Source organism: Nyctereutes procyonoides, unplaced genomic scaffold (assembly GCF_905146905.1).
Source record: "Nyctereutes procyonoides isolate TBG_1078 unplaced genomic scaffold, NYPRO_anot_genome, whole genome shotgun sequence".
Taxonomy (NCBI): Eukaryota; Metazoa; Chordata; class Mammalia; order Carnivora; family Canidae; genus Nyctereutes; species Nyctereutes procyonoides.
Window position 1 is genome coordinate 32,163,663 of NW_026575140.1, and position 24,076 is coordinate 32,187,738.

Here is a 24,076-nt window from a genome sequence, read left to right on the forward strand (position 1 = left end):
CAGGCCCTGAACCAAGGCCTCTCTGGTTTTAATGCCTGCATCCTTTAGCTGTACAATGCTGCCCACAGAAACTCAGGAGAACTTGAGGGAAGACGTCAGAGGGTTCATTGGCCTAAGCAGCTAGGGATCTGGGATCCCACCACTGGCTCCCAGATACCTCAAGGAGGCGAGCAAGGGCAGGGACAGACAGCCTGGCTGGCCAGTACCAGAGGCTGGGCAGTGTAGCCTCCCCGGCCTGGAGCAGCCCCCATCATAGCCCTGACAAACCTCGACTCCTCCAGGGCAGGGCCTGGGCCATAGGCTTCTGGGGGCCCCAGTGCCCAGCTTGGAATCATACAAGGTAGATATCAGACAACATGGGCTTACTGTCACCTGGGGCCAGAGAAATATGCAGGCACATCCAAAGCAGAAAGAATTCTGCTGCCTCAGGGCTTTCTAAAAACAATTAGCTGAAGTGGCTGGGAATGCTCCTACACAATTATTTTCCCATCCAATGGGCCCTCAGGGAGAAATAATACCTTCCCACCTCACAGCAACTGCTTAGAACTATGCCCAGAGGAGAGAAGAGGCTAATTACAGAGTCCCCCCAGCCCCGCTCCCTTTATCACTCCTCAACCTCCTTGTGTGACCTCCAACCCCAGCCCCTCTGGGTGAAGAGGTGGAAGCCCAGCAGCTAGGAGCTCAGGGGCTGTGTCTTGTGTGAAAGGGCAGGTAGGGGAGGGTCCCCACTGGCTGAGCACATACCCAGCTGTCTGTGCAAAGCACCATCACATCAGTATGACATGCCTCTCTCAGCCACCTGCAGCTCCCCCCCTTCCCAAAAAGGGCCTTCCAGCCCCTGCTCACATCCCCATTGAGAAGTTTGCAGTCTTCATCAATCTCATCTGCACTGTCTTCGTCAGACACCTCGCCCTCTTCAGCATCCTCACTGATGTTGGCAGGAAGCTTCTTGCCCTGGTGGGGAGACAGTGGACCATGGGAGTGGTCCTGCAGGAAGTACTGGGAGGCCAGTACCCATGCAAGAAGCAGCAAAGGGAAGGAGCATTTCTCAAGCTTGCTTGTGAACCTCAGGCCACGGGGTAGAGGCCAACCTGGCACTTCCTTGCTGCAGCAGCATGGGAGGGAAATGCTTCAGTGTGCACTTGGAGGTCCCCAGATTGAGTGGCCACCATGGAGGAAGACAGAAGCCAAGTCAGGGGTAGGGCCTACCCTGACTCAAATCTGTCAGAGATGGTATGTAGCCCCATACTGTCTAGAGCAGGGCAACTGCCCCTCACCTGACCACAGATCAGAGGTCAGAGTCCCCACAGGATGCTGGCAGGCAGGGACTCACCTTCACCAGAATCTTTCCCTTGAGCATCTGTGGAGAAGGAAGCAAGGTGGCATCGTCACTGCTTACTGATGACAAGTCCAGCTTATCTCCAAGAATATCAGTTAGATACTGGGCCATCTTCTTCTGTTGGATGACACTGCAGTGGTTCTCAATGGACAGGATCACTGGGTACCTGTGGCCCCAAGGCAGAAGGGGCAGAGAGAAGCCAGGGGAGGGATAGGGCTCACCTGTGTGAGACCTTAAGTCACCTGCACCAGTGAATAAAAAGATATCTTCACCAGCAGCCAGGTTAGATGGAATCGCCAGCCACTCTGGGAGGGGGCCCATCAATGGCTTTGAAAAGCAACTGAGTGGGTGGGAAATGAGCTAAGAAATTTTAGGGACAGGTAAGGAAGGCATGCAGTTCATATCCCAATAAGAAAAAACAAAGGCAATTAGAAACTCCAGGAAAACAAAAGGAAACATTCAAGAAAGTCAGCAAGTCATGGTTTAAAAAAGATGGGGACTAAACTGAGGTGAAACATGGAGCAATGAATAGACTGAGAAAGATAATCTCATTGACCTAGATACTGGAGACATGGTCCTGTGAATGGCTCTGGGGTCCCAACATTGGCCCCATAAGAAAAGAAACATAAGCCAGGCATATACCATCTGGTAGAACATTGTTATTACCTGCATAGTGCAAAATGGGGAGTATAACATAGGGATTTTCATTCTACGCTCTTCAATTATTTGATTTACTTTTTTTAACCATGTGCACATTTTACTTGGATTTTTGCCAAAGGGCAACATGATCCTTTCAGAAAACATAGGTGACCCAGACCTAGAGGGCATGAATCAGAGCAAGAGATGGACAAGTCCTGTGATGTGGAGATAACAAACAGGACTTGGGGTGAAGGTTAGTCATCTCCCCATTTCTAAGGCAAGGGACTGAAGCCTGAAGTCCAAGGCCCTAGGGAAGAACCTTATACCTGCAAAGATTATGCTGGCACACATAAGGTACAAGCCCTGTCCTGAGACACTAGCAGGTTCCTGGGTCCCCTGCAGCTACAAGACAGGTATCTGTCTCAGCATCCCTGCCCTGAAATGCCTCTCTCACCTGAAATTCTAGGGCCCAGGCTGCCACTCCTCACTCCCACTCCCTTCTGAAAGCCCAAGACAGAACTCGGGCAAGCTCCTTCAGGAGGGGCCCCTCTATTTCTATTTTCTAAATCAATCTTGCTTCTCCTTCCCTCCATCATTAAATTAGCTCTTTACTTGTCTGTGAACCTTGTTTAGCCAAGAGTTGAAGGAGACTGTAAGTGTGGGGAGGCAGTCTTCTATTTCCAGAAACTAAATTGGGTTTTGTTCAGCAATGTCTGTAGCTACAGCTGAGTGACAGCAAATTGTGTTTGGACACAGAGTAACTTCTGGGGGTAATTAGTGCCAGAGCCACCACTGCTTCCGGCAGCTAACACCAGAGGTTGCCGAGTGTTTGTGGGCAGGGGCTGCTGGCACAGGTACCCCACTCAGCCACAGCTCATCTGCTGTCAGCACCTGCACCCACTGCCTTTCCTCTCCCCAGAGCTGTGGCTCCACTCCCTTCCCTGACCCTCAGCTTCAACAACAGACCCCAAAACCAGCCCCTTGGCCTCTGCAAACTGCTCCCAAGAAAGGATGTGGGGGAAGAGCCATTTGAACCCCTCCTCCACCCCCCCTTCAGTCTCCCCCCTCTCCAGTCCCAGCCACTCACTCATTCTTGACAAAAGCATATTTGTTGATGGTTTCGATGACATCTCTGAAGAGGATCTTGGAGGTCAGAGTATAGCCATGGTGCACAATGGGCTCCCCGTCAGGCCCATCCCAGCAGTCCACTGTGGGCAGAGTAAACCTCAGTCAGCTCCAGAAGCCTGATTGCCCACGCCCAGAGTTCATGGACTTGCCCAGCAGTTACCATCAGGAGGAGCCTCTCACGGCTCCTGCTTGGGAAGGAGGGCAGACACCCTGCTCAGAGACCCCACAGGGGTGGGGCCAGTCCACAGTCCAGGCCTGGGACCCTGGGGGCTGAGGGGATGTGGAGTCCTAGAGGCCTGACCACGCACCCTCCACGCAACGGCAGCCGGCCTGCAGGACCCAGGCGTACATGTCTACCCGAGACTGGGACATGAGCTGGTCACCCACGAGGTAGGTGTTGTGGGATGAGGTGATGAAGTAGTGGCTTAGCGGCCGTGTCATGTCCTGGTGCACGCCATGGTGCTCTGGGTTAAAGATGTCGCCGGCGGGACTCCGAGTATAGTTGGTGAAGCCTGTGTGGGGAGCACAAGTTGGCGCTTAGCCCCTGCACAACGGTCACACCACAAGGCTCATCTCAGCACCACCCATCCCCACACCACGTGGAACAGGAAGCTATACCCGCTCAGGCCACCAGTCCAGGGCCACAAGTTAGCCACCAGCACCCCCCCCCATCGGCCTGCCAGGACAGCTGAACCGCAGAGACGCCCCCACTCACCATCAATGCCCAGCACCCCCTTACTCTTGTTTTCTGGGCAGGGCTCAAACTGCTTGATGATGTCCCGGCAGCTCTCAAGGGTCACACCCGCCATCTAGGCCAGAGCAGGGGCTTAAGCCCAAGCTAGCCTGTCACTGGCTTGGGCTAGACTCAGGCAGGACCCCCTCCTCCACCACCACCACTGCCTCCCACCCTGCCTCTGATTGTCACACCAAGACTAACCAGAGCGGGGGGGGGGGGGGGGAGGCTCAGGCCCCTGCAGTGTGCTTCCCTGATCAGGTGGCCCACTGGCTACTCCCAGTGTTACAAGACTTGAGCTTCAGTGGCCAGAGGACTACTGATAGATCACACGGCTTTGGAAGAGCTGTCTCCGACTGAGGATCCTTGAAGCTGGGGAGGGTCTTTGGTCTCATCAGCTGGGCCACCCCACATCCCCACTGTGTCAGGGGTCTCAACAGCTATGGACCAGGGCAGTCCTGTGTGTGAAAAGGTGCAGGAAAACTGGGACCCTGTCCCACCCTGGAGGAACCCCGGGGGCACAGGGAGCCTCCTCTCCCTGGCCGCTCTGCTGCCTATCCACAGCTATCACAGGAAGGCGCACAATAGAGCTGAGCCCCTGCGGCCCTTCACATCAATGACCCCACACATAAGAGGCTGGGTAATCTCCCAGGGCCCTGGGGGCAGCCCAGTCCAGGAACCCCCAGTTCCCAGAAGCAGGCCCACCAGCAGGGCTTCCAGGAAGTCCCGAGGAATGCAGGGGGAGAGGTAACCTTGAGGGGAGGCAAGGGAGACAAATAGGGTCAGAGCTCAGAGCAGTTGTGGACTGCGGGAGGTCCAGAGTCCAGGGGGCTGGTCAGGGCCCAAACCACCCTCCTGGTGGACAGTGTTAGCCCCAGACATAGGGAGAGTTCTAGAAAGCTTAGGGCAGAGGGCAGGGAATAAAGAGCCACTCACAGTGGCTGGGCTGGGGGTGAGTCTCCCTGGACATCAAGATTCAACGAGGCTGCTGTCAGCCTCTCCCACCTGGATAAGACCCCAGGGCTCCTGCCTGCGGAACTGCCACAAGGACAGAACCTCAGCAAACAGTGAGTGGTGGGGAGGGATTCTGGGAGAACAGCCCCAGGGGCAGCCCTCTGTCATGCCCTGGGCTTAGGGCAGCCTCATCGTGGAGCGGAGTGGGGCAGGGTGCCAACCCGGGACAGCAGTGGTGGGAGATCCTGGGCAACTGCTGGGTAGACTGGCCTGGGTCTCTCGGCTGCACCTGCTGTTCCAGCCACCCAGCCCTCGGCCCGGTCCAGTGGCCACTTCCTGTGGCCCCTAACCTCCAAGCTGACTGCTGCTCCCACTTTCTGCCCAAAACTAGGTCCCTAAGGGTTCCAGGAAGTTATAAGTCTGGAAGCTGGTCCTCATGGTTGCTCCCACCAGCCCTAAGGGTGGGAGCCATATGCTGTCTGAGCCCCACCACAGCAGTGCTCTTTCCTTGGGGGACTCTGGCCTTCCCCTCTCCCACTACAGATTTCCAGCCTCCTGCCCACCACAGAAGGTAACACCCAGGCCCTGCCTCATCTGAGGTTGAGGAGTCCACATCCCTGAGCCTCTGGACACTGGGCCCCCAGTCAGGAGGACAGTGTCCAGGGAGCCCTCAACCTCTTACAATGGACAGGAAGGCCTAGAATCAAGAGAAATGGGTGGGCATGCCCCTCGGACACCCAGAGGCCTCTGCTGGACTAATGAGTGAGTGGCGGTGGCAATCGGCCTGGAGCTCAGGGGGTACAAGCTAGCCAGACCCATGGCTGGAACAGGTGGGAAGGCTGGGACATGGAACCCCAGTTCTATGAGGCACTCCACGCTAAAGGTGCTGCAGTCAAGTGCAGGCTCCCTTCAGGAAGCTTGGGGTGTCTGTGGTCAGGGCTGAACTGCTCAGAGGCCCACAGAGAAGGCCCCTCAGGGCCTCCATGGGACACCCCCTGAAATATGTTGGCATGGCCCATGATGGGAACCAAAGCAGGTCCACTAAGTGAAAGGGTTTAGGGACCCTGAATGCCGGCTATAGACCATCCTTCCACACTGAAGGGTTCTCGGCCACACTGAACTGGTTCAAGTGCCCTGGGAGCCACATAGGCTGGGACTCGGCTCCTCTTGCCCCATGCCCTCACCTTCTGCTCCACCTCCAGGAAGCGCTGGAGGTCAGTGGCATTCAGGTGGTCCTTGTGGTCACTGTAGGTCAGCATGAGCAGGTAGAGGTCCCGGCGGGTGGACATCATCTTATAGAAGGCACAGAACTCCTCAAAGCCCAGTGTCCCCTGGTGGTCATCTGTATCTGCTTCCTGCAAGCCAAAGCCTGTGTCCCCCAATGTCCCACCCTGATAGCCCCCTGGGCCCCTGGCTGCAGTGAATTCACTGGGCTCCCCTTCTGACTCTCCTACCAAGAAGCCACCAAGTGACTCTTTAACTGAGAGCTGACCCCCCCTCCCCTAGCCTTTCAAAATTAACTTACAATTAAACCTGGCACAGTCACCCCACTCTGAGAACCAACACCCCACATTGGAGTCAAAACTCCACTTTGGGGTCAGTGCTCCATCTGGGAATCAACACCCCACTCTGGGAACAATACCTTATACTGAGAGACAACACCCCACCTAGGAGCCAACACTTCACTCTTGGAGCCAACACTCTAATCTGGAGTGAACATTCCACATTGGAGCCAACACCTTACTCTAGAGTCAACACCCTACACTGGAGCCAAGGCTCTTTCAACCAAAACCCCATCCTGGAGCCAATACCCCATCTAGGGGCCAATACACCGTCCTGGAGCCTACAACCCAAGCTAGAGCTGACAACCCATGCTGGTGCCAATACCCCATCCTGGAGCCAACACTTCAATCAAGAGCCAACACCCCACATTGGAGCCAACACCCCACATTGAGAGCTAATACTCAATCCTGGAGCCAAGACCCTGCACTGAAGCCAACACTCTACTCAGGGAGCCAACAATCCATAAGGAGTCAATACCCCACAATGAAGCCAACACCTTATTCTAGGGTCAACACTCCACCCTGAAAGCCAACACCTCACTTTGGAGCCAACACCTTACTCTAGAGTCAACATCCTACCCTGGAGCCAACACCCCATTCTGGAGTCAACACCCCACATTGGAGCCAACACTTAACCCTGAGAGCTAATACCTCACCCTAGAGCCAACACCCCATTCTGGAGTCAACACCCCACATTGGACCCAACACCTTACTATAGAGTCAACATCCTACCCTGGAGCCAACACCTTACCCTGAGAGCCAACACCCCACTCTGGGAGCCAACACTCCATCCTGGAGTCAACACCCCACATTGGAGCTAACACCTTACTCTGGAATCAACACCCTACACTGGAGCCAAGACCCTTTTAGCCAATACCCTGCCCTGGAGACAATACCTCACCTAGGGGCCAACAACCCACCCTGGAGCCTACAACCCACCCTGGTGCCAATACCCCATCCTGGAGCCAGCACCTCACCTGAGAGCCAACACTCCATCCTGGAACCAACACCCCACACTGTAGCTAACACCTTACTCTGGAGCCAACACCCCATCCTGGAGCCAATACTTTAAAATCAACATCCTACGTTGGGCCAACACCCCACTTTGGAGCCAACACCTCACTCAAGAGTCAACACCCCGCCTTGGGGATCAACACCCCACCCTGGAGCCAACACTCCACCCTGAGAGCCAACACTTCATTCTGGAATCAACACCACACATTGGAGCCAACACCCTATACTGGGAGCTAACACCCCACCTTGGTGTTAATGCCCACCCTGGGTTGTGGCCTGTAATTACAATTGGTTGCCCATTGTTTAGAAAAGCACAAGGCCCCAAGGTGTACAGGAGTGCCCTGGCTTCAGTCCCCACAACAGAGAGAGGATCTGGCCACTGTCTTTCTCTTGCAGACAGGGCAGCTCCCACAACACCTGCAGGAAACCCAGGGGCAAACCCTCTGGGACCCCAGTGAGACCAGAAACCCCTTCATGAACACACTCACTCAGGGAGCATCTACTGAAGTGTCAGACCCTGAACACTGAACACCAAGGCCAGGGACAGACCCAGAGGACTAGACACAGCAACTGCAGGCCTGGCTGCCCAGAAGAGCCTGAGGTGCCCTGTGGCCATGGCGGTCCCTGGGAATGGGTAGGAAAGTCCCCATAGAAAATGCTGCTCCAGACCTGCCTGGAGGTTGACTATACGGCAGGAAGGGACATCAGGTCAGCACCACAGACAGCAATACGCCCAGCTGTGAGTGCCATCTGGAGTATTTTCCTCACGTGATGACACAATCTGGGGTGATGGGGGTGGGCACTAGGTCCCTGAGGCTCTCTCTGGACCATCAGCATCAGCAGGGAACCAGGGTACCACAGCCACCTGCATGTCCGTGTCTAGTGAGAGCACTGCTCTTGGGAAGGCTGATCTCTAACATCTGCCCTTAGCTTGGCACTGAAGTGAGAACCTAGCAAGGCCCCAGAGCCTCACTCTAGGACCTCAGCATCCTCGCCAAGGCTGGAGCAGGATCAGAGCCCAGAGCCCCGTGTGCTGGGACCCAGAAGACACCAAAGACCACATGTGTCTGGAGCTCGGTTTGAGGGCAGCCCTGGGTCTGAGAGTCAGCAGGCCAGGCCAGGCCAGGGCACATGCTGCAGGTCAAAGGGCACCCTGGGGACAGAGCCAGCCAGGCTGTCAGTGCCCCCAGGGTGTGGCTGGAGCTGGGCAGAGATGCCCATTGTGTTGAGTGTCCGACTTACAGGGTGATTTGGCCTCCCACCCAGTTCAGTGCTGGGTGGTACAGCCAGGAGTCCAGCCAGGATGGGGTGGCTGCTGGCTTTCTGTCCAGCTGCCAGCCCTCAGGATGAGTAAGAACACTTTATGGGGATGAGACCCTCAGGAGACCCAAAAGGACAGACTTAGCCCCTCAGCCCCAGAAGTGCTTCCTGAAGGAAGGCCACTCTTCCTGCAGAGAGCAACCGTGGGAGGTGAGGGCGCGCTCAGGCAGGAGCCACCGAGCTGGGCCAGGCCTCGGAGCCAGCACAGGGTGTTGGAGGCCACGCGGGGCCTAGCCTGCACTCTGCTCTTATCTCAGACTTTATGAAACTCTGTTCAAGGCAGCCTTTACCCACCACACAGACTCTCCTTTGATCAGGCACTTCCGATGGAAACAGTATTGAGATTTCTCGACGACCAAATTGATGCTAACGAGCAAAGCTGCCCTGCCTGGCTGGAGGTCAGCCCTCCTTCCCTGGGTTCCAGAGCCCTGCGGAGGGTGGCCGTGGAGAGGGCCGGAGAGGCCTGTGCTCTCAGGGACTCCCATGGACATGGCTGCTTGGTTCTGAGCTGCCCTGGGTCTGGGCTCCGCAGGGCCCTTCCTACCCTGCTGCTCACTTCCCTTGAGCCTAGACCCCACCCCATTGGCAGGACCCAGGCTGCAGGCATCTCCTCCCTACTCTGAGTTTCCTCAAGGGCATCAGGTCAGAGCCCAGACTCAGCCAAGTCGGTGGCTGGTCAGAGGGCTCTGTGGGGAGCCCCTGTGCTGAGTGCACCTAGGCCCAGTGTCCCTACAGGAGGAGCAGGTGGGCATGGGCTCCCCAGAGCTCCCAGTGTGGGTGCATCTTCAAGCCAGGACTTTACACTTGACCTTCAGGCCCTGGGAGACTGTGTGCACTTGTACCCCATTCGGGGTGCCCCTGCCTAGGCCAGGTTGGTTGAGTCCTAACCCAGCCTATTGCCTGGCCCCCAACAGCCTCACCATTCTGGAAGAGCCTCTCACCCTGGAGCTTCCCCTAGAGGTAGGATCGGCAGGGTACATGGGGGGGGGGCAGGGCGTTGCTGATCTGCAGGCCTGAGCTCCAGCTCCTCACTGCCCAGGCAGGCCCTGTCTTCTTGGGGGCCCTCAGGAGGGGCCCTGGGAGCCACCTCGAGTCCTTGGCCAGCAGCCTGAGGGTGTCCCAGTGGCCCCTTCATTCATGCCCAGACCCATGTGTTCTGAGCTACAGGTTCCCCTCTCTCCAGCTGAGTGCCACCACCTGTCTATCATGAGAGCACATGTGAAGCCACCAGGGGCTATGCCTGGTGGAGCAGTTGGTTGTGTGTGTTCGCGTGGGGGGGGGGGGGGAGAGGGAGGGAGAGGGAGGGAGAGGGAGAGAGAGGGAGGGAGGGAAGGAGGGAAGGAGGGAGAGGGAGGGAGAAGCATTTTTCCAGGCTGCAGCCTAGGAACTGGGTTTGCTTGCCCATCAACCCCACAAAGCACAACCCACCAATGCCACCTTTTCTCCCCACCGCAGCAGCAGGAGTTCTGGAAAGACAGAAACTAATTACAGACAATAAAGCCTCCCTGTCAGCTGACAGATGTGCGTTTGTAACTTCTAACACCAGGCCGGTTGGCAACTGGGAAGACTGCCTAGGGCGGGGAACCAGAGACATGGCCTGTGAGACAGGCCAGTGTGCCACCTTTGGTGGCTTCCTTCAGTGACCACTGACCGCAGGCCCTGCCCGACTTCCTGCAGCTCCCACACACCTGCAGCCCCCAGCCCTGCCTCGCCTCACCTTGAACATCTGCTTCACCCTCTGCCGGGGCAGGTTCACGTTCAGCTTATGCAGCAGCTGCAGGACCTCACCGATGCTCAGGCTGCCGTCCCCGTTCTTGTCGGCCTCATCAAATGTCTGCTTCAGCCACTTTAGGGCCGAGTTAGGGACCAACATGGGTCCAGCTGTGCCCTGCCCCCTGCCCAGGACACCAGCCCAAGCATCCTTCCCCAAATGTGTGGCCCTGACAGGGGCAGGATGACCCCACAGGGAGGAAGACACAGTGTGTCCCTGAGGTCTGTCCCCCAAGACCAAGGATATTGGTCCCTAGTGCGCTGGCGGCGGGCCAGGCTGTCCTCATCGCGGATGCCTGCCATGAGGTAGCGCAGGCCGGTGACCCAGGTGCGCGCCTCGTCCCCGCTGGGTGAGACCAGGTCCAGCGACTCTCGGTGGCTGCCATGGTAGATGCTGAAGCAGCAGTTGGGGTCAAAAATGCCATCGGGGTAGCGCTGGAAGATCTCCGACTGCCGACCCTCGCTCACCTCCTGGATGGAGTCGATGGAAACTGCGGGGGGTGGGGGAGCACCTGTCACAGCCGCCCCGGGCCCCAGGCCACAGCAGCTCAGCACACAGGGACTCGGGAGGCGGGAGGCGAGGCTGGTGGTCTGCTGGGGCTGGGGAGGAGCTTGGGGAAGGCCGGGGAGGAGCTTGACGGCTGGGGGGGGCTGGGGACAGGGCCCTCAGGCAGGAGAAAGAGAAAGTACAAACGTGCTCAGGCTGGTGGGTCAGCCCTCCCTGCTCTGCTCTGACCCAGAGGTCTGCTCCTCACTTCCCTGGGGGTGTCTTTATACACCCTTCCAGAGGGGGGCGGCCTCCCCCTACTTAGCGATTCCAGCTGTGGCCTGTGCACTAAGCAGCCAGGCTGCAGGGTGACAAGGCCCAGACAAGCCTATGGGCCTCCCAACTCTGAGGCTGGGCTGACCCTGGGCTGCCTCCCTAGGAAGCTCTGGCACCAGCAGGAGGGGGCAGCGGGAGCAGCAGGATCCTGCTCTAGCAGGGCTTTCATTACTGGACGCAGCACCCGTGCTCCACAGACCCTCCTACAAATCTGAATGACGCCAAGGAGCTGAGCTCAGAAAGGTGTTCATAGGGTCTGGTCCGTACAAGTGGTGGGGGCTCCTCCCAGCCCAGCAGCCCCCTTGCCCTAAGCCAGGCACCTTGAGCTCCATCCCCACCACTGCCCCTCTAGCCGGCCTCATGCCTCCTGCCTCCTGCAGGGCAGCCCTTCTGGGGATCCTCCCATCTCACCCTCTGTCCTCTGCTCTCACCCGTGAGCGCTCAGCATGCAGAGCCCACTTCCCTGGGATCTGGGCCTCCAGACTAGGAGGCGTGACCATCAGGAACAGCTGCCCCCATCTCCTCCCTCATGGGGACTCAGCTCTGAACAGCACCCTGGGCCCACCCACTGGCCCTGCCCTGTCGGCTGCTCCCCTCCGGGGGCTTCCGTGACCCTATCTGACCCAGTGCTTGTCAGGACGTGAGGTTGCCCTGTTGTGAGGAGGGACTGCCCAGCTCCCAGGATGCCCAGTGCAGGGAACAGTGCCGGGGAGAAGGAGGAACTCCAACTGAGCTCAGCAGTGTCACCTCCCTGGGCCCAGGGGGCAGTGCCAGCCGTCTCCTCCAGGATGCCCTCCAGGGGCCTCTGCAGCACGGCCCTCTCCCAGGCCTCTGGCAGTGACAGTGCCCTTGGCAACTGCTGGGCTGAGACCCTGCCCTGGTAGCCCTGGGTCTCTCCTGGTCCATTCCTACCCCTCAGCCTGGTCCCCACCATGCCCTGCTCAGAGACCAACCTCTTCCTTCCTACACAAATCCTTTAGCTCAGGACCCCTCCCGGCCCCAGGCCACCTTGCCCTTGGTGTGCCCGGCTGGCGTGTGTCTCTCTCTGTTTCTGGAAGGTCTTGTTCCCCAGCCAGACTGAAGTTCCTTTTACCCCTCAGCCCCACCCAGATCCAGGAACACAACCAGGGCACTGAAGGGCATGGGGCCCCTACCCCTCCCCACCTGGCGTCCAGAGGTCACCTCAAAACCCCAAGGCCACTGGACCCACGTGCCAGGCCCAGGGCTCAGGATGCTGCTGCCCCTGAGATGCCCCCCCAGTCGTTCCCCCCAGGGCTGCCCCGCTCACTCTTGGCCTTCTCATTCTTGCGTGAGGGCCGCCAGCGGATGCAGGAGCGATGCTCGTCCAGGAAGTAGAAGCGGACCAGGCCCTTGGAGCTGCCACGGAGCTTCACCATCTGTGTCCCCGCCTGCATGGCGCTCATGCATCCCTCCACTGGATGTCCGCGGACCCGGCAGGCAGACAGATGACAGACACAGAGATAGACAGGAGTGGCATGAGGGCTGGGCCAGCCCCACCGCCTACCAACCACGTGCTGCCAAGGCGTGGAGACCATCCACTGCACCCCCCGCCGGCCCATGGGGGTTAGGAGCCCAGCTCTTGGGCCTGGCCAGGATGTGGCCAGCCTCTCCTGGGTTGGGGGAGGTCCCAGGTCGGGCCCAGCTCCTCCACAGCTTTGCTTTCCTTTGCTCCAGCTACCTGCCCGCCCACCCTCTGTTGGCCCCACTGACTGCCATGACCCACCCCCAAAGTCTATGACACATGAGGGGCTGTGGTGGCTGAGCCACTCTCAGGGGCTTCTGTGCATTGAGACCCCGGGCTGGGCACAGGGCCGGTACCAGGCAGGCAGCCAGTGGCCACAGGCTCTCCTGAGAGCCTGAGCCCCCTTCCCGTGGTGTCCAGGAAAGCCAACCTCCTCCTCCTCCTCCGTGCAGTAAGGGGGGCATGGCACTCGTCCACCCCTGGGGGGAGGCCCAGTGAGGCCAAGGCTTGCAGCAGGTGCAGAAGCAGACTTCAGCTCCAGAATGCAAACCCTTCCCTGGCGTTCCTTCCCTCTCTTCCCACTCCTCTGTCCACTGGGAGTGCCTGCAGCCTACATGTCTGCCAGGTCCTGGGGTCGGGGGGCGCCCAGCAGGCCGGCAGCCTCCTGGCTCTAGAGAGGCACCCCACCCTCACACCTACTTACAGAGAGCCCAGGATGCAGACAGTGCCATCTGCTGAAGCGCCAAGTCACTAAGCCCCACAAGACCCACCCAGCGAGGGACCCTCAGGAGTTGCTGTGCAGGCACATGCCAGTCCGAAGAGACCGGCCAGTGAGGAAGCCCATCCCTGACCCTGACAGAGAGGCTGGCTCCACAGGGGATGCTTAAGGTGGGCTGCTGGTATGCGGGGGTAGGGGTGGAGAGGCAGGACGTGGGGCCAGGGGTGGCCCGGAGGCCCAGAGCATGTGCCAGGCCCCATCGTTCAGCTGGAGTGGAGAGAGCCAGTGGGGCCACACAGCCCCACATGGGGCCGTCCATGGGCCAGCCCTGCCAACACAGACATGACGTTCTCATCACCTGCCAGAGGCTCAACCCCCCACACCACGTCTCACACTCGTCAGGGGCATTCTGCTCACCTCTGAGGGCTGTCATGTCCTGCACCCACACTTACTGCCCCCCAGAGTGCCAGGAACCCCCTCACCAAAAGCTTTCAAGCCACCTGAGTGCCCAGCCAGGCTCCTGCCACCAGCCCTTGCCTGACCCAGCCCCCCGACCCCTACCCTCCCTACTGCCTTTCTGGTGTTTAGCCTCCAGGCCTGGGGGTCAGTGGGGGTGGAGCAAGGAGCAGCCAGAGAGGCAGACTGGGTGTGCTGCTGGAGTCTCGTGACCCCCAGACGCAGAGCCAAGCGGCAGGAGATCACGGTTTCATTGGGAGGAGGTAGGCCTCTCTCCCCCAGAAGCAGCCCCCACCTTCTGGCCCCCAGGGGAGGGCCTTCAGACGAGAGTAGGCCTGTCCTGGCCCCTCCCGGCCGCCTTACCTAGTGGGCTGAGATGCCACGGCCGGGACATGGCCACGCTCGCTCCGACCCAGAGGAGGGCCTCCGCCAGGCAGGCCACTGTTGCCCTGGTCTGGCTGGGGGTAGATGGCGGGGGGACAGACATGGTAGGACGCTGGCCAGGGGTGGCTCCCAGAGCCAGAGGGGCCAGTGTCCCCCAGCCTGGCTCAGCAGCCACTCAGGCAACGGCAGGTGGCACGGGGGCTCCACGGGCCCCTCCTCTCTGCCGCCGCTTCTTCCTCCTGCTAGAGGCACCTCCGGCATGGCCCAGCTCTCACCTGCTGTCTCTTGCGGCCCCCAGGCCAGCCTGCCCACCCACCAGGGCCACGAAGGGATCCCCAAAGAGGCAGCGTCCCTGAGTCCAAGGGCAGGGGAGCTGCAGCGCCTCTGCCCACCCCGCCCATCCTCTGCCCAATCCCCTGTGCTAATCCAAGCCTGGGTCCTGCCCAGCTGGCCAGAGGATTTAGGCCAAGGGAATTCCCAGCTGGGGACCAAGAGGGCACTGGGCAGGAGGCAGTGTCGACAAGGGCACAGGCCACCAGCCCCCACATCCTAGCAATGACAGCCCAGTCAGAGAGGTAGCCACTCCAGGGACTCAGGAACACTGCTGTAAGGACTGGGGTGACAGTCCTCCCACCACCCTCCCCATGCTGGACTCACAGGCTGCTGGCCCTCTCCATCCCGGCCAGAGCTCCAGCAGAAGCCCCTGCTCCTAACCCCACATCTCTTGTACTTGCCAGGGCTCTGAGGGGGTTCTTGCAGTCCCAGGGTTGGGGGGCAGGAGCAGCAGCTTCTGGGAGCTGACCAGGCAGCAGAACCCCACCCCAGTCACAACCCGCTGAGGTGAGGACCCCAGGGCCCCTCTGCCACAGGCCCGTGAGCCCCTAGCCCACCCTGGGGCCCCTGCCCCGTCCTCACTGGGCTGTGCTGAGACAGGAACCATTACCCCTCTGTTCCCAGCACAGATAGAAGCCAGGCCCAGAGTTCCAGAGCTGGTCACAGGAGGTGACCAGGGCCCCACCTGGTCAGATCCAACATAATCGACTCAAAGTCAAATGCCAGAACCCAATTAAAAGCCTTTGCCAGAGTGGCACTGACTCGGTCCCTTGCAGGAGGAGCGTTGTGTGGAATTGGACTAGGAAGCTCTCAGCCTCTGGAATGGGAGAGGCTGTGGGTCCTGGGAGCCCTGACAGCCTTGGCGTGATGAGGGAGCGGGGAGAGTCAGAGCCGGACAGGGGGACCGGAAACCGGCAGGGAGTATCAGGACAAGGGTCCGAGGGTGGTCCCCACCTCCCCACCTGCTTGTCCTGGGTCACTGCCCCCCATCAGCTGTCCCTCCCCAACGCTGGGCCATTCCCTCCTGCCTCAAAGGCCTATAGCTCCTCAAATCCAGTTCACACCTGATCACATCTGCTCCTCTTTCCTCCCCCAGGGCTGGCTCCACTGGGGGGGGGGGCATGTTCTCACCTCCCATCCCCTCAAAAGCTCTCCCAGCCAGTCACACCCTGCCATCCTCAGGTCATGCCCTTGGGCTCTCAGCCACTAGCTGATCAACAGTCTCCTGCCATCAGTCAGGGGGGCTTGGGGGCCCCATCTGCCTGGGTAGGGGCTGTGGCTGGGGGCACAGATTGAGTGGGCCCAGCTCCTGCACCCCAGACTCCGAGTCCTCCTCAGCCAACCCAGGGCATGGTTCTCTGCTGATCAAGTGGAGGAAGGTCCAGTCAAGCCAGCTTGATGCATGACTCTGCCAGTGAAGCCCCTGTGCTGCCCGGAAACAGAGGGTGACCCCACACTACTTCGGATACTCCATGAGGCAGGTGGACACAGAACTGTGGCCCCTGTGCAAGGTGGGGGTGCTCGAGGGCTATAGGACACCATGGGGGAGCTCCTGGCTCCGGGGGCACCCATGTTGCCCCACTGTGGAGGCTGTGCTTCAGGTGACTGCTAAGATAAGCTTAAACCCAAGGCAGGCCCTGAACCCCAATGGTTCAGTCCCCCAAGCCAGGAGGCAAGGCTCCTCCTTCCCCATCCTCCCCCAAAGGGGCTGAGTCCCAGCCCTCAAAGGGAGGGGGCAGCAGCTTCCAGAGGGCAGGGGGCATCTATGATCTAGCAGCTCTCCAAAAGCGCCAGGTGGGCCCCCCCAAACCCCATGTCCACATGTGCTCATGTCCACATGAGCCAGCCCCCACACGCTCCCTCAGGGTTACAGAGGGATCGAGCCCCAGCACCTGAGAAAGCCCCTCCCCAGAGAAACAGGAGCCCAGCCCACCCCCACCTGGGACACCACCTCACCTGGCCTGGTTTCCACCCTGCCTGTCCCTGAGAGCACCAGCTGCTCTGGTGCCGGGGGGGAAGCTGACATCCCAGTACCCCGACTCCATCTGTAGTGCTCACCCTAGGTCAGTCCCCAGCGGCCAGGCCCCAGTACCAGCAGACGTAGCCTCCGGGCCCTCGAGCCAGGGTTCACCTGACCAACCGGCCCACGAGGTGGCCAAGTCAGCTGGGGGCCAGCTAGGGGCAGAAGGGCTCCGTGGGGGAGAGGGATCCCCTCAGGCGTGCCCTGCACACACCTCTACTGGTTCTGTTCTGTGACCTGAGATCTTCCTTCAAGGATCTTTGAGGCTGCTTTGCGGATGCCTGATGAGACAAGTTCCCAAACCCCCAGGGACCTCGGGCAAGACCACCCTATCCTGTCCCATTCTGTCCCTATGCTGTCTGGGACTGGCCCACATCAGACACTCAAATGTGGGTGAGCACAGGCAGGGACCCCCGTGCCAAGGCCACCAAGCCAGCCCCAGGAGCTGATGGGAGCCAGCCCCTGGGATGCCATCATCACTGACCATCCTGGCCTCAAGGGTGAGGTCATCACCAGCAGAGCCAGTGCCCCCAGCTGCACTCCCAGAGGAGCCCAGAGCCAGGATGTGCCCAGCACAGACAGGAACAGGCTGGGCCACTCCCTACACAGATGCCCCAGAGGACAGGTGCCCATGGCCTTCCTCAGCTTGGCCCCGGCCCAGGGCTGAACCGCTGACCTGGATGGCCTGTCCTGTACAGTGGCCGAGAAGCAGAGTCTGAGTGCAGCCCTTGCCTGTCTCTGTGCCTCAGTCTCCCCCTCACTCTCTTCTTCCTCTAGGGGCTACTGCTGTCCAAGGGGGAAGCATCCTTGCCAACAGGACGCTGGCAACGTCCTGCTTCTACAACGGACACTGACCCTATCCTCACATGAGCAGTCGCAAGAGGCCAGGGCAGGTCAGCAGCTCCGCCTCTTCCCTAGGAAGGCTAGAAAATCAATTTACTCTTCCCACAAAACCCACAAATGACGCCCAAAGACTTCCCCGTGTGAGCACACACCGCAGGCAGACTCTGGAAGTGCTACGCCCCACTTCCACAAGGGGTGTGCGGGGCCCAGGCCCTGCCTCACTTGTCCCTTCACTGAGCACAGGCACACAGGGCTGGGGCATGCGGAGCACACCCCCACACACAGCCCAGGCCTGGCCCTCCCCTCCCCAGCAATTGTCTGCCTTCTTGAAGGATCTTTAAGCAAGTTCTTCCTCTGTCCACTCTACTCAAAGGGGCAGCAACAGCAGGACACAGGGAGCCCAAGACTCCTCCGGCCCCAACCCCCAGCTTGAGCCCAGCACCCTCTATGGGGTCCTCAGCCCCACCCCCACCCCGCTCCCCCACCCCCCCTCGGTGGCCCTGAGCTACACCTGCCCTCTTCTGGGGCCAGCTCAGCATGCAGTAGGCACTCAGACTGTGCTTGGGGAGAGAAGAGGAAGGGGTCAGTGGGCTCCCTGCCACACTGGGCTCTGTGCACCCACGGGGGATCAGCCCGGCCCCTGGCCAGCGCCTCGCCAGAGGGAGGGACAGGCCCACACACATATGGCGGAGATTATTTAAACGTCTGAGAAGCAGCTCGTGCCCCCCTCCCCCTGCACGTCTGGGCGCCTCCTCCCAACTATTTTTATTTTATCAGGGAGTATGAGTCGGCTCTCCAGGCAGGACTCCAGGGTGACTGTGCCCAGAGGTCTGCAAGAGGGCGGAAGACCCTGGGGTTGGTTGGCCAAGTAGGCAAGGCCCAGGGCTGGCCCCAGACAAGCCTGATGGAGGGCTCAGGGCTAGGGATTGGGGCACAGCAGAGAATGGCAGTCCATACTAGATATGCCACCTGCCAGGACAGTCCTCTGTCCCCACAGCACCCTCCCCATTGGGCAGACGGCTCAGCCTTCCAGTAGGAGCCTGAGAGCTTCGTGGACCAGCTCAGAAGGGAAGAGGACCAGGGATGCAGACCACTGGGACTTCACTCTGCCCCTGCAGGCTGCTTCTGGCCTAGCCCACCCTCTCCAGGCCTGTGCACTCAGAACCCAGGGAGCCCGGGAGGCAAGTGTTCCTAGAGGGTGGGCATAGGCTCGCACAGCCAGCCAAGCCCCATCCACCATGCAGACTGACCAGCCTGCAGCATCCATCCACAAGGACCTGGGTGCTCACGCCTCTGGGCAGGGTACCACAGCAGCCTGCCCCTTACTAGCTGGTGACACAAGCTCTCGGCAGGACCCGGCCTGAGGGAAAGCCAGCAGGAACTTGAGTGTCACCTGATAGGTTGTGATGGGACAGAAGCATTTGTGATGGACAAGCAGCGCACGGTGGCCCAGGCTCCTGCAGCAGTGAACACAGTGGGCGAGAGAGTGTCTGGTGCCCAGCGCCTTCCCACTGGAGAAGTCCCTTCCCATGCAGTAGGCACCACACGGTCACCAAGGCTGCTCAGCACACCCAGTATCTTCAGCACGGTGGGGTCCCAACATCCTGCTCTCCTCTGCCTGCCCAGCTGAGCCCATGCCAGCCTCACTGAGGGTCTTCCCCAGTTGAAGACCTGCCCCCTCCTGTCTTGGCAGCCCCCAGCTCAGCCACAGTGGTGATACTAACCGCAGAGGACAGCCATGCAGGGACAGGACTCTATTAATGGCCCGTCCACTGCATCCTGCCCTCATGGGTGCCCTGGTTCATATGTTCTAGGGGCTCCCATCCCAGGCCCCAGCCCTCAGCTCCCATGCACTGGCCTGGTGGAGGCTGGGAAGGGGCAGGTTGGCCATCACCACCCACCTTGGCCTGGGCTCCCTGGAGGCAGGTGCCCTGCTTTGTGGCCTTTATCTAACGGACCTACCCCCAGGGAGCCCCCAGGAGTGGCCAGAGAAGCAGAGACAGACTCACAGTGGCTCTGGGGGTGGGGGCATGTTCCTGAAAAGTCACCAGATGGAGCCGGGCCTGCCTGCTGGGAGGAGAGGAAGCTCCTGCGTGTGGAGGGAGGGGTCCCCCTGCATCGGGCGAACCAGCCCTGTCCCCACCCCACACCCACCTGGGCCTGCGCAGGAGGCCGGCGGCAGCTGGCGATGCTGGACGACCGCCGGCACAGCGGGCACAGAGCCATGAAGCCAACAGGAAACAGAAGAAGGCTGAGCCCAAGGACTCATCCCCGGGCCCGGCTGCTCCCTCTGGCCAGGGCGGCTTCCTCGAGAGCCCTGGGGCTTCAGGAGCCTTGAGGACTGTCCAGAAACAGCTGGGCTCTCCTAAGGTCCCCTCTGCCTTGTGCAGCACCCCTCCCACTCCCCTGTGTGGGCTGGGCCAGGAGCGCCTCCCTGAGTGTCACCCTGACTTCCCCCCCTCGCACGCCCCTGGCTGACCTGGGAGGGAGCTCAGGAGGGGCCACCCACACCTGGCCCGGGGTCAGCCACACCACACGCCCTGACTGACAGGGAGCTCCCAAAGCCCAGAAGCTCAGCTGACCAGAGTTGGGGCCTGCCTGGGCCGGGACCACTTCTTGTCGATGTGAAGCCAAGACCTCCAGAACCACTCTGACCTTCTCTCCGTGTGACATCCAGCCCCCCCACCCCCATCCTAGGGTCTTCCAGGGCACGATGCCCCCTCCATATGGAGGCCCATCTGGGTGCTGCCCAAGAGCCAAATGAAACATCTTGTCCTGGGAAGGGTGTGTGTCCCCAGCCAAGGGGCCCGCGCCCACCGGCCTTTCCCACACAGGAAGTCCGTCCAGCCGGCGGAAGCCCACGTACGCTCTGTTGGAAGCAGAGTCCCAGGAAGAAGCAGGCTCTTCTGATTACTCATCCCTTCCTTGATGCCTCTGCCCCCAACAGCCCTCAAGGAGCATGGGGCTGGCCTCTGCACAGGAGAGGGCCCTCTGCATCCCCCTCACTTACACCTGCCCCAGGAGAGGGCCATGTTCCCTCAGGGCCCAGCCACTGACTCTCCAGGAGAAGGTGCCAGGAGCATGGAAGCCATGCCATTCGCTCATTAGCTGTACAGATGGAGGGCCGGACCCAAGACTCCAGCCCATCTGCTCTGTCCTCAGCTGCACATTTGGGACTGTTCTCTCCCGGAGCGGGGAGGCAGGAGGGGCGCAGCACATTCATCCCAGCAGACCAGGGCCATGCTACACATCTCCACCTCGAGGTGAGCTGAGACCCTGACCCAGACAGTGGGTGCCTGAGGGGTGAGCTCCCCTCTGCTCCTGTTGCAACTACCCTACACCCTCCTGAGACCAGGGCTCTTCCCTTGCTGGCTGCAGCCTGGGCCTTGGCAGCACCCAGTCCCTCGTGGGTTAGCAGGCAGACACCCTGACCCTGTGCTCTGACCAGCGCAGGCTGCCGATTCCAAAGAGCTCTCTGCAGGCCAGGTAGGCAGGATGTGCTGGGCCAGCCTCTCCCCAGGGACCACCCGACAAGGGAACCCTGCCCCACACTGGCACGGGGGCTGTGGTCATCAAGTGGGGATGCCCACGAGTGGCCCAAGAGCTCAGCCAAGCCAGGGGTGTCTGCACCACCAGCCCCATCTTCACCTGTCATGCTATCCTCCATTCATAAAGGCATCTCAGGGAGGGAGGGTGGGTATGGAGCAGGCAGGCATTCTTGGAGACCCCGCACGGACAGGGCACCCTCTGCCCACAACCACCCTACGAAGGGACCCCACGCCGGTCCTCTCTTGCACAAGAGACCTTGTGGGTTGGTGCCTTGCCTGTGGTCACACAGCCCACAAAGGCGCTGCCAGGGACTCCCCCTCAGTGTAGCCAGCAGGGAGGTCCCTGCTCCCACATGTGCTGCGCAGTCCCTCCCCCATGTCCACACCAATCAGACTCAAGGCAAAGTCGGTCCAAAACAACCAGGATCTGGACAGATTGTCTGAAGGCAAGCCATACTCTCCTTGGGGTCTCAGTCCTTAATCAGGAAGTTCTTCATCTGGCTGTGGTCACTCCAACCACAGATGTGGCCCTGGCCCCCTTCCCTCTCTGCTTCTCCCCACTCCCGCCCCGGGGCAAGTGCTGCCCTGGGGCAGACCTACCCCTGACCCTGAGAAGTGCTGCCCCACTTACCTGTGAGATACAGGTAAAGGCCCTGACGCTGCTGGGCAACCAAGCTCCCTGGTGCTGGTGCTGGTGCTGGGCAGCCTGAGAGGGCTCCCGCCAGCCCTGTTGATCTCTGGGGTCTGCCCAGGATAGTGCCCGGGCCCCCAGGTCAGGACTGAGCAACAGATCTGAGCAGGAAATCCACCCTCAGCCCCACCCCCGGGGGCTCCGCAGGCAGAACCCGCCCCTCAGGGAGAGGCAGCTGTTGCCCTGTCCAGGGTGCTGACAAGGCTCAGGGCTACCACGCTGCCCAGGACAAGGGGAGCGGGAGGGGACTGGCCGGGTGAGCCCCCAGGTCCCCCAGGGCAGGATACTCCAGATCCGACCCCCCACACTGAGGCCGTCATCCCCTGGGGGCCAGCTGGACGTTGGGGACTGGTAGCTCTGCTGGGGCAACTCCTCCCCACCGCCCATCGGGATTGTCACCACTTTTTGCAGAGATGCCAGTACAGAGGGGGGTGACGTGGGGGACAGGGGGATGTGTATGTGTTGGGGGAATGGGAATGTCCTAGAGATCCCTGGGGGAGGGGGTCGAGCTCTGCCCTGTGGGTCACCAATAGGCCGTTCAGCACCTGACCCTGGCTCCCTGCTGGGGCGATCACAGCCTCCTTCCTGAATCCCCTTCTGATCCCTCTTACCTTCGTCCCGACTGAGCCCGCTGGGGTCCCCGGGTTCCTCCATGGCCCACAGGTACCACCCCCACAGATACCAGCGTGGCCCAAGGGGGGCCGGGTGCTCGGCTGGCCCCGCTTGTCCCTGCTCCTGAGCACGGGCCCATGGCCGATCAGGAGCACAGAGCGCTCAGCCCGCCGCTGCCGGTGGGACCGCCCCTCCCGCCAGAGCCCCGCCTGCCTTAACCCTTCACAGCCCAGGCCCGCGGTGGGCAGGGGAGGCAGTGTGTGCTGGGGTGCGGTGGGGGTCTCAGCTGGCTCAGGGGCTGGGGGTGGGGGTGGCGCGTGCCCACTCCTCCAGCGGTGGTTCCGGAGGTCACGCTCAGCTACTCTGATCTCCCTCCTACCAGAGGCGGGTAGCAGCACGCTCCCCTCAAGGACAAAACATCCCCCCCATTGGCAGCCCCTCAAGACCACAGGGTCCCTCAGATCATTACACCCAGCCTCCCCCAGACCCCATGGGCTAGTTTTCTCCAAGGAGGGGCTCCCAAGAATGCTCAGTGCTTCAAGGACGGCTAGGGTGACATTTCACTGCTGCCTGGTCAGGTATGTGTACAGGATGGTGACGATGGGGGTCTGGGAGCCCCTGGTGACAGCCCTGGCCACGTGGCATCCAAACCCCTCATAGGCTCCTTCTCTGCCTCCCCCCACATGTCCCTCAGTGAGGGTCCTGCAGAAGATCCTGGGGTCTGGGGTCCTGCCTGGGCCAAGGGGGAGCAGTCTAGGGGTAGGCACGTGCTGAGCGGCCCCCAACGGATCTTGATCCAGTGCCGCCTGCCTCTTCCTGCGGTGTGTTCTGGTTCAACCTGCTGCATCCAGCATCTGAGAGAAATAACATCTCCCACATCAACGAAAGAGATTTTCGTCCCTTGTCCCTCGCGTGCTGTTTTGAAAGCTGCCGCTTCTGCCCACAGCCATAAGGGTGGCCGGGGAGGTTTACGGGGTGGCAGGCAGGCGGCAGGCCAGGGGTGGCAGGCAGGCGGCAGGCCAGAGCGGGAGCACCTGGGGCTACTAGGAGCTGCTGCCACCCCAGGTGTGACTGCCTCCTGCCAGGCCAGGCCCCCAGGCGTAGAGGGGAGTGAGATACAGGAATTGTCACCACCACCACCTGGATCCTCCCCAGGGCAAGCCACAGGGCTGCTGCCCAGCTTCCTTAAAGGGACAGCCATTCTCCCGTGGCTGTCACTAGCAAAACCCTAGGCTTCGGTGGACGGGGCCATTGCCCGGGCTGGGGATCTGCCCTCGTGAACTTGACACTGGGACTCTCATGTCCACATGGGTCATGTGTCCACCGAGCACCGTCAGGGTCCCTGGGCTTGTGTCCCCTGGGCTGGCACAGACCCCAAAGAGAGAAGCAGAGCCTCCATCTGGCACCAGGTGTGACTGAGGTTCTCCGCTGACTGCAGCAGGAGGGGGTCCTACAGCCGCCGGAGCTGGGGGAGGCTGAGGTAGGCTCTGTTGGGCCAAGAAGAGGGGACCAGGCCAAACAATGGCACCAGAGGTTGCCTGAGGCCAGGGAGCAAAGGAGGGAGGGGCCAGTCCAGCACCCCATGCCTAGCTCTGCAAGTGCCCTTACACAATCCCCCCTGGGAAAGGCCAGCAGCCCCAAAGCCTCAGAAATGGGGACATTGAGGCAGGGAGCAGCAGGAAGAAAGAGGAACAGAGGGGGGCACG

General features: G+C 60.6%; 1 protein-coding gene across 1 annotated transcript in view; it reads right to left on the reverse strand.

Moving 5' to 3' along the window:
* PLCH2 (phospholipase C eta 2) overlaps positions 1-24,076 on the reverse strand; it is a 65,397-nt gene that overhangs the window by 11,474 nt on the left and 29,847 nt on the right. Inside the window, exons 3-11 of the mRNA XM_055306779.1 lie at positions 12,571-12,717; positions 10,707-10,950; positions 10,407-10,536; positions 5,978-6,148; positions 3,822-3,915; positions 3,415-3,618; positions 3,066-3,186; positions 1,334-1,505; positions 847-954 (exon numbers count right to left, since the gene is read on the reverse strand). Coding sequence (XP_055162754.1) covers positions 847-954; positions 1,334-1,505; positions 3,066-3,186; positions 3,415-3,618; positions 3,822-3,915; positions 5,978-6,148; positions 10,407-10,536; positions 10,707-10,950; positions 12,571-12,717 — 1,391 coding nt within the window. The remainder of the gene's footprint in view (positions 1-846; positions 955-1,333; positions 1,506-3,065; positions 3,187-3,414; positions 3,619-3,821; positions 3,916-5,977; positions 6,149-10,406; positions 10,537-10,706; positions 10,951-12,570; positions 12,718-24,076) is intronic.